Below are 10,279 nucleotides of genomic sequence, written 5' to 3' on the forward strand. Positions count from 1 at the left end.
ATTTTTATTTTATTATTATTATTAAATCGATTAATATTATTTTATTTTTTATGTTTAGCACCTTATGCAGAGGATAGTGTGAGCCTGGAATCAAGTCTCTCTAGTTTTTGGGTAATCCCTCCACCAGAATCAAAGCCACATGACCATGGCAAGCCAATGTTAATGACATACAGCGTCATTCAAGACCAGTTTCTTTCGCAGGATGCTCTTAATGAGATGGTAATATCTGTTTTTTTTGTTGTTTTTTAGAACTAATATACCTATAAGGTATCTATCTATATTTAGGATCATATTTGTTAAATTTTAAATTATAGATTTTGGTTTACAATTATGTACTGAGACATTCAACTGTATTGGTGAGTAGAAATAGTCCAGCAAGTAGGCTTGGTCCTTATTATCTGTGGCATGGCCCTTTAAATCATCAATTTTACAATTTATTACTATTTTCCCCAAAACGGTTCTAACAGTTTTGATTTAACTCTTTATATCAATGTATAATGAAATGATCTTTAAGTCGACCAAAATATGTGCTTTGGAAATTTTTCATTAGTAGTTATTCTGTTATTTAATGAATTTGTCACATGTATTGAGACTCATGATTGTTTACTGATTTAGAAAAAGTGCTCGGAATTCTACAGAGGTGATCAAGACTTCATCAACTTTAATGAGAAGTATAAGGGGAATATTACTTACTTGGAAAAGATGAAGGTAAATTATTTGTTCTAATTAATTTCAAATACTTTTTAATACACTTTTTTCACTAATCATGTTTTTTACTTTCACTTACTATATATGGAGTATATATTGCGATCATGAACAAGTTTGTGGCAGAAATACATGTTTTGAGGTTGTCCCCTAAATCTAAATAACCAAGTTTTACTAAATTGTCTGTGAACGGCCTAACTCAAAAGTAATAAGTTGTCTAAAACTGAAATTACGTCAGCTTTTTCTCTTAGCAGAGGTGCCACTTAATACTATAAATTTTACACATTTTTTCTGTTATCTCAAAAATGGCTCTTAATTATTTTGATTAACCTCATTTTCTCAATGTAAAATCTTTTGTATCAACTTGGTCTTATCCTCATTGAAACAATTTGGCTAAGTTATTGTTTAAATGCCAAATTTTCTAAAACTGATCCTCTTAACTACCTTTGATTTTGTTTATTTAAAAGAATTTGATAATTAACTAAAGAAATAATAGTGACTGAAAAATCAGAGACAGTGTGCCCGATCACAATATCTACACGTTATATTTTTATATTTTATTAAACTGTTGTGTTCTTGGCAGGTATAAAGTTGTATTCTTGACAGATATATACTTGATATTCAGTCTTTGTGTCTCCAGAAACATTTAAATACCAATATCTTGGCAACAGAATAATGAAACATTTTGTTTGAATTTTTATCCTTCCAAGGTGGTAAGTGAAAGTTGTGTGTTATTTGTCCACAGCACCCATTTTTTTCAGCTACTAATAAGTATCATTAGATTATGCTGTGGGTTGTATCATTCTTTGTACTAATTGTTTTATATATGTGTGTATATATTTATATATATAGTTTAATAGATTAAAATACATTAGTTATTTAATAAAAATTATTTTGTAGTGAGATCCTGAAGATGGGTTAGAACCTAAAGCTTTATTTTTGTTAGAAATAAAACAATTACACACCTCATGAATGAATATATTTTAATTTAGTATTTCTTTCAGGCTTCAGTGAGCTCAAAGTTCCCACGAGATCAGTCTGATGGACTTCTTTGGTCAGTATTGAGCGAGTTAGTCTGCCCTCCAGCCCCAAAGCCTGCGAACCCAGGTTATATTAGCACCGATATAGCATCTGCTCTATTCGCTACTGGTAAATTTCCTCCAGCGCTTGTATCACTCTTTCCTCCATTCATCCCTGGCATATCTCAACCGCCCACTTCTTCCTAACCTTCTTCCTCAATGGAGGTGCCTTCTTATCTTTTTGAAAGGAAGAGCCAGTATCCATGAGAAATATTCTTGGAAAGGAATGTTTACACATATATTTAATGAGAAAGACTGCTATTTTCTTTCATCTAAATGAGTCAGTGATTTCAGTGGCGAAATTAGAAGCTACATTTAATATTAATTTATATTTTAATATTTTTTAGATCACATTAACTTTTACTTGCAGTGATAATTAGTAGTAAATGATGAGCAGTTATTGTGTAGATTGATTGAATGAAGTTAATAAATGTTTTAATAATTTTTTTACAAAAATTGTACTGTATTTGGCTAGGTTGTAATTACTATGATTCTTGTAAATTTCATCCAATGTAATTTAAACGTGATGGATTAAATTAAATGTTTTAGATGGATGGACTAATATTACAGTTCACCTTCTACAGTATTGTAATAACAAAATCCCAAAATAAATTTATTGCTCTTTTTAAATTACAATTATCTTAATGTAATTGTATTTTAAATATAAATCATGGAGACTTGACTTGGATTCTTGGTGTCCATATTTTTCCTTAGGAATTTTTTATGGAAATTAGTGTTATATTTCTTACACATAGCTAATTAAAATGACATGGGCTATCTTCTTGAAATGATTGCTTATGTTTTTATATGCTATATCTACATTTATTTATGTAATATTTTATCTGTTTAATTTGAATGCTGTGTTCATTTCAATGCCATTAATAGCATAAATTATTATATTTTGGTGCTTGTATATAAAAAAAAAGTGTTTAAGGTTAAATATTGTAAATATCAACAGTTGTTACAAACATATCTCCCTAGACTAAACTTGTCAAAATCCAAATTTACAAGATTAGGCTTGGCATAGTACACCACCATACATGCATGGTGGTTAATTAAAAAAACTTAAATAAAGGAAAACATTTGGAAGTTAATTGTTTGGTTCAGCTCTGATTATTTTTTTAGATTCATTAATTATCTAACCATACAACTTTTTATGAACATTTCGAATGTTGCTATATCACATACTGTTTTCAATAAGTGGATGTACTATTCCTTTTGTATTATAACTATCTTAGCTAAAACCATTTTGTTAGTCTCCAAAAATCTCATTTTTTTTTTTTTTTTTTTTTTTTTTTTTTTTTGTGTTTCATGAATATACTTAGAATTAATGTAGATACTTAATAACGTGTTGAATGTATAGTTATCCTTGTGCGTATTACCATATGCATACCAACAATCAGGATAAATCCATTCCATTATTTCAGTGATAATATTAATATATATAAATAAATATTAAAGATCTTTTAAACTAAAGTACTTAAGTAATTCCAACTTACTCTGCTCACCTTGACTAAAGGAATATTGTCGATTTCAATAGTTCTATACAATTTTAAAGCTTTTCTGATTCTCTTCTAACTTCCAGATCCATAATGTTCAGATCATATTCCTTAACCTCATTTCCATTATATTATAGCCTAGATGCTTAGTATGTAGAGAAGTTTAGTATTCCATTAGATGATTAGTGTTCAAATGTAAATTTTTTTGTATCCAGAATTATTGTAATTCGTATTGACATATTTTTTACTACTTGTAAATATATTTTATTTATATCTGAATGTGAGATAATTATATTACATTTTTAAATGTTTGTAATTTATATTAATATAGTTGTTATGTTTTTTTAATATTTTTTGTTTATCCTACTACAAATACTTGCTAATTATTTTCTAGAGTGCTATCCATATGCTACATACATTTGTTTTATATAGCATATATAATATACCTAGGTCTGCATTCAAACTCTTTACAACTAATATGGTGTTTACATTTAGTTTTCAACATTTAATAAAACAAATTTTCAACCGTTACAATTTTAGGGTACAATTAAGATACAAAATACTAATTTACGTATCAACAATACCAGTAATATTAGTGTTTTGTCATATGTGTTCTATCAGTCTAAAAGATATACTTTTTTTGACTTAAGAAAGACCTAATTTCAGTAATTTAGGTCATACAAATGTTATAAAGAGATGTTTTCTTAGATTAATTCAGAAACGCAACAAAAATGTAATTTAAAAAAAAATAGCCTTTAAACATATCAAGGGAAAATGTAAACAGGTATTTTAAATAATGATGAAGGCTAAGGTATGGTAGAAATATATAACTTTATTTTAAAATAAAAAAATAAATGTTTTAACAAAATTAACAAAAACTATAAATGTCATCACAAAATTTATTACAATGTTTTCAGGAACAAGTTTATCAGTTATAAACAATATTAAATATTTTTTATTAATCCCGCAACATGTTCCTTAAGAATAGATATTAAATCAACAAGAAGTAGGATTTACAAAAAACCGCTAGCCTTGTAAAATAAAAATTTAAAAAAATGAAAATAATTCATTCCACTAAATAATAATAATCAAAAAAAGTGTTTATAAAATCTAAAAGAGTACAAAGAATATATACATATATATTTACAATTCAGGGAGAAAAGATGATTGAATATGAGAGATTTTTAAGTGCTCTTCCCACTTTTAAATTTTAATAGTTCCATCAGCTTCCATTCTATCCAATAAAAAGAATCCTGTTCAAATTGAACAGCTTCATAAGGAAAGAATGTTCTTAAACTATGATAACAAATTGCTTGAGGAGTGAATTGTTTTTATTTCTATATGCTGCTTAAAATTCAATCTTCTCCTTACAATAAGAAAACCCCATTTAATATGAAGGAAAAACAAACTTAATAATAATATGAACATTTTATGTTATTTATATAAAAAATGGAAATAAAATAAATATGTACAAAAGATATAAGAAGTTGATATCACTCTTGAACCCCGAGGACAGGTTCAGAGGCACTTTCGACTATCAACATGATCGATCCCTGTTCATTACTTGCGCTTCGTACACACTCCACCTGATGGCTTGACCAATCTTTTCTTTGGCAGAAGGTAGAACAGTAAGGAGTTCTGCGGCAGAGGGAGCATTCGGCATAGGCTTCCCTATTGCAATTAGCACACTGGAACAAAAACAGTTGTATCTTCAAATTAAAAAAATTATAACCATGGTTTAAAATAAAAAGAAATCAGAAAGATAATTCAATCTCTAATGGACAAAAATTAAGCATGAAAACTTTTTTTTTTAAATAAATCTTTATCTTAACAGAATAGAAATCATAAGTACTCTACTGTACAAAAAAAAGGATTAAAATGAAACTAAAGAAAAAAACGTCAAGCTAAGTTAAAAATTTGGCCTCTAAAAGCAAAATTTCATTTAATCCAACCGAATTATAATCACATAACAATGGATATATGTAACTAATTAAGATATAATTATGGAAAACAGGAGGTACAAAAAAAAAACTAATTAAAAATTAAAATTTACCTTCTTATTATCATTGTTATCTTCAGAAGGTTGCAGTCCAACAGTTGAAATAGGATCAACAACGTGAACAGTAGAATCAAATACTGCCCTGTAAAACAAAAAATTCTTTAACATACTTTATTATAACAATGTAGAAATTTAAAAAATATATATACTTAAACTGTTTGAAAGCTACATAAATCTAAAAATACATTCCAGGACAATATTATCTTATAACTTTATGAACAGTCAAGGATTAGTGAGAATAACTGTACTATAATATTAGCAGGATGATATAATTCGAGAAGCTGAACACTATGTGACTGTATTAGGTGGCTGGTCATTGCCTGAGCCCTATGACAGGGTAGCAATTTGCATCTGGTATACTACAGATAGGCACGGCTTGCTGCCCCGCATAACCTGGCTCAGTCCCCTTCACGAGGGGTTTGATAGACAACTTCTGACACGGACAGAGTGCTATACTCTACGATCTGTTGAGACTAAACTCCACCTATTTTATAAATTTGGGCTAGATTGTACAATCCATTTTTAAATGGAGTCAATTTTAAATGACAAATCATTAAACTTGTGGTATCTAATTAGGATAATAGAAATATCCAGTAAAAGGATAATTTCCAGATAAAAAAAACAATGTACTCAGTAGAACTTTTTTTTTTTATTAAGCTAAATTTAAAGAATCCATAAAAAGTATTAAATGATAAAAAAAATACTAAAAACTAGGGGATGATATTGTGAGGCCAAAAGTTTAAGAAACATCTACATAACAAAGGCAAAGGCTTATTAAAGGAATTTGAAATGAACTAATTAAGTAAGATATAAATTACCTAGAACAAGCAACTTGAGCTTCCACCCTGGCAGTAAGGACAGCTTGTTCTTTGTCTCTCTTATGTTCCAACTGCAAATGGTCCCTCTCTGACTTCCACTGTCCTTTCAAGTCATCCACATCTTTTCGCAGTTGTAGAGCCATTTTCAAAAGTTTACTAGATGTCTACAAATTGAAAATGAGAAAACAATTATATCGAGTATAATTAGAAAGATAGAATGATAGTTTAAATAAACAAAAGAGGAATTTTTGATTATATATTATTATTTTTCTTCCTTGATAATACTATTTAGATTATACCTACATAAGAAGACAAAAGAATTTACACAGACACATACACTTTAATTTTATTCTCCACCACCTAGGTGACATGTCATTACACCAATTAGCTAAGGGCTTCGTCACAGTTTTGGGTAACTTTCCTATTTTGAAAAAATTAGTAAACTTTCAGAGCTTCCACTCCATCTTTTCAATGCAGCTTTGTATGTAAAACTCCCTTAATTTTTCTACTCATATTTAATTTGGAACTTCTATATTTCTAATTCTATAAAAAAATCACCTACCTAGTTTACTGGGATTTAGTTCTTGCTAGTGTAATGACTCAGATATCACTTTAATTAAAAAGAACTACAATCCTCCTTAAAGGTAGAATGCATTCTTTGTACAATTTATCTCTCAAAGATAAGATTATTTTTTCACCTTTTTGAAAGAAGTTTTAACAATAAAGTCTTTGACCTATAAAAGTTCTCAAAAGAACTTTAACTACAAAAAGATTCAACAAAAAAATTCTTACATGAAATTTTTCTAAGAAACACTATACTTTAAAGCAAGGAATTATTCAAAACAAAACAGAACAGTTATTAATTATCAACTGATCTGATTAGGATTGACCACATAAGGCAATCATTTTTTTTCCCATGACTTCCATACAAGTTTCCATATAGAAAGCCCCACAGTAGGAACTTCAAGATTAATTTCTCAGGGCCACCACAAAATAAAGTCAATATTTGACCTAGATGGGATACAAGCCATCAACATTCTTCAAGATGCGTTGTTAGACCTGTGCCCCAACATGCTTAGCTATTACATCCTCCAGAATTTTTTTAAGTTTGATCTTAGTATACTTTAACTCTGATTTGAGCTCTGAAGTAATTAGTTTCTCTGAAATGTATTATCACAAACAGTCACTTAGCATTTAACTAATAACTAAAGACTCCACCGCATTTTATCAAAAATAATAAGATGTACAAAACAAATTTAAAATATAATTAAAATGGAAAAAAAATTCATAAATTCTGCTTTTTACACTTCCTATGACTTTCGTCATATCATACAGCCTAATAAGATTTTGAATAAATAATTGAAAATTTCATACTCTTCCTTTACAAAAAATCTAAATTCTTGAAGCAATTATGTTAAAGTTTTTCATGATAAATCTATCAATATAGATCTGATTTGGATTATTTTATTCTCATATTAAAAATCAAATTCAAGCATTTCCTATGTTATAGTTAATAATTCTCACAAGCTTTTTTTATAGTGACTAATTTTTTGGTCTCTCAGAATACGATAGAAGAAATCAACACTCAACACTGATCCTGAGTACATGATATCCAAACTCGTTGATGTGAGTGTCTCAGGGTGCTTGGTTCAGAATGGTGTTGGTTTTAATCACTTGAGTCAGTCAATATTTTGATATTCCCACTCTATAACAGTTAAGGTCTTCAGATAAGGACTTAAGCCGAAAAGTAAGACAAAAACTAGTAACCCCAATACATCCAACTAAGAGAGACAAAATTTGATTCAGACATTTCATATAAGCTTATACTAAAAACCTAAAGATGATTATAATAATTGCTTGTGATTAGGGAGTATAATCTAATATATTATCAATATAATATTACTTACAAAAATATCACTCATTAGACTAAATTACATTTAATATAATACTTCATGTATTATAAGTATTAAATCATGTATTATTCTGTTATCTTCATCCCTATTAGAGTGAGAAAGAAATTAAACCTCCTCATGGGAAACAATAATGGATCTACCTTTTCAAAACATGTATTATGTTTAACTGTGGATCAAACAATTAAATTTCAAATGAAAATTCCTTACTTTTATCAAAAAATAACATAATAATCTATGAATATTCGGCTAGGAAATATTTACCTTATCAAGACGAGCCAGTAATTCAGATAGGGGTCCAGGAAAAGATGCATTGGTATCTTCTACTACCTGCTGGCCGTTTCCGTTAGTATTAGAATTTACTTCTGTCACAGAGTTAGCCGTGCTGTTATTAGCAACTTCTTGAGAGTGGTCCATTTCTGCAAACAAGTTAAACTTTACAGAATCTCCACTAGGTAAATTATAATAGGTGAAGAAACAAATTAATAACAGATTCTGTACCATTAGAATCACAGCTCTCATCTCCATTGACTCCATCGCACATATCCCTATTGCCCGATTCTCTTTTAACTTTTCTCATGCTCCCGTCTTCATTCTCTTTCCTCCGTTTTCTTTTATAGGGGGTGAAAAGACGAACAGGCCCCATCTACATAAAATAAAAGTACAGTTAAAAATCAGTTTGACTAAATTCTTTAAAAAAATAATTAAAAAGTAACTTTATATAATTTAAAGTCAACATTAAATCTAAACTAAACAAAACAATAATAATTTGTATAAACAAAAATATTCATGAATAGGAAATCAATTTTACTATAATCAACTATCAAAAGAATAATTTTTATATTTAATTTTTGTACATATAAATAATTCTTATATTTCGTACCGCACGTTCATCATCACAGCAGGCAGCACAAGTGCAACTTGTAGCATGAGGAGTGAGTATACCACCATCAATCAGGGATTGCAAGCTTCTACCACCAAACCTACAATCAGAACATTAACACAACTAAATAAAATTAAATGGCAATGACATAAAATATTTACAATAAAAGAATTATGTTTCAAAAGAATGTTAATTACGAAGACGATGGTTTCAATTGGTTCGCTGGATGGAAAATAAAATTGATAATTTAAAATACAACAAAAATAACATATAATTGTACTTTAATTTATAAAAGGAAATTTATGTGTTTATTTTTAGAATAAATGCAGAAATTTTATTGAAAGTGTTTAGTGAATCATTTTTTATTTTAAAAAAGGAAAGAATTATTCTATGTTAAAACTGTTAATTCATTTTTTTCCTTTCTATATATTTCTTGGGCTATGAGTATTAATTACTGCTTAAAGATGACTAGGCTTATTTTTGCTTAGTATTTAGATACTACCAGATTGGATCCTCTAGTTGCACAATCCAGAGATTGTGGAATGGTCCTGAACACATCTCAGAAATTGACCTCATAAATATTCAAAGAAATTTAGAACTGGTGAGCAAGAAAATAAATCCAGGCATTGCATTTCTAGATCTTATAAGACTTTATTCAAGATGCCAGCACTCTCAATTACTAGAATGAACTCATTGCTAAATTCGAGTCCTTCAGCCACAGTCTCAGTTTAACCTAGGTTACTACTCAAGTAAGACAGAGCAGTCGTAGCTTTATTTCACACCACTATTTCTGTTCAAGAATTTGAGAAAATCTACCTCATACTGTGATTGAGGTTCTTTTGACTGGGTGAACATGAATAGCCAGAGAAAGATTGGTTTGCTCCCAAGATCTTCTGGAAACTCTTACTATTGAATTTCGTCAGTGGCAAAACAATAATCCCAGCTATCATCAGTTCATGATAAATGAAATTAACCAAATAGCAGTCTCAAAGCTTTATGCTGTGTAGGGAACCTTCAAAAACATAACAGATCTTTGTTAGACCAATACATCCTTTTTCAACCTTGATTCTAGCAATTTAAAAGCTGATTCGCACATTAAAAGGAGAAAATAAAACATGATTATGAAGTGCTTTCATCGTGTCTAATTGTCTAAATCAGTCTTGTTGAAACTTTTAATGATGACAAAATATTAAATTCTCAAATTTTTATGGTTAGTGGTTCTAATGATCTGGTGCATCTTTCCAATGATAAATTAAAAAATTGTAACTAAAAATATTTTATTATTATGAGAGATAGTTGACCGTGGATGATAAATGAGGAGAAGAT

The 10,279-nt window shown here is 28.9% G+C and overlaps 2 protein-coding genes across 5 annotated transcripts in view; one reads left to right on the forward strand and one right to left on the reverse strand.

Annotated features, from left to right (window-relative positions):
- The window catches only part of LOC106687083 (MPN domain-containing protein), a 13,512-nt gene extending 9,881 nt beyond the window's left edge, over nt 1-3,631 (forward strand). For all 3 annotated transcript variants that reach the window (XM_014430764.3, XM_014430765.3, XM_014430766.3), the window contains exons 10-12: nt 59-219; nt 616-708; nt 1,710-3,631. In XM_014430764.3, the coding sequence (XP_014286250.1) occupies nt 59-219; nt 616-708; nt 1,710-1,931 (476 nt within the window). In that variant the 3' untranslated portion in view covers nt 1,932-3,631. The remainder of the gene's footprint in view (nt 1-58; nt 220-615; nt 709-1,709) is intronic.
- Nucleotides 3,632-4,095: 464 nt separating this feature from the next.
- The window catches only part of LOC106687085 (deformed epidermal autoregulatory factor 1), a 13,838-nt gene continuing 7,654 nt past the window's right edge, over nt 4,096-10,279 (reverse strand). For both annotated transcript variants that reach the window (XM_014430768.3, XM_014430767.3), the window contains exons 5-10: nt 8,954-9,053; nt 8,572-8,716; nt 8,335-8,489; nt 6,161-6,324; nt 5,337-5,424; nt 4,096-4,971 (exon numbers count right to left, since the gene is read on the reverse strand). In XM_014430768.3, the coding sequence (XP_014286254.1) occupies nt 4,777-4,971; nt 5,337-5,424; nt 6,161-6,324; nt 8,335-8,489; nt 8,572-8,716; nt 8,954-9,053 (847 nt within the window). In that variant the 3' untranslated portion in view covers nt 4,096-4,776. The remainder of the gene's footprint in view (nt 4,972-5,336; nt 5,425-6,160; nt 6,325-8,334; nt 8,490-8,571; nt 8,717-8,953; nt 9,054-10,279) is intronic.

This window comes from Halyomorpha halys, unplaced genomic scaffold, assembly GCF_000696795.3.
Source record: "Halyomorpha halys isolate HHAL.00 unplaced genomic scaffold, Hhal_1.1 Scaffold912.1, whole genome shotgun sequence".
Taxonomy (NCBI): Eukaryota; Metazoa; Arthropoda; class Insecta; order Hemiptera; family Pentatomidae; genus Halyomorpha; species Halyomorpha halys.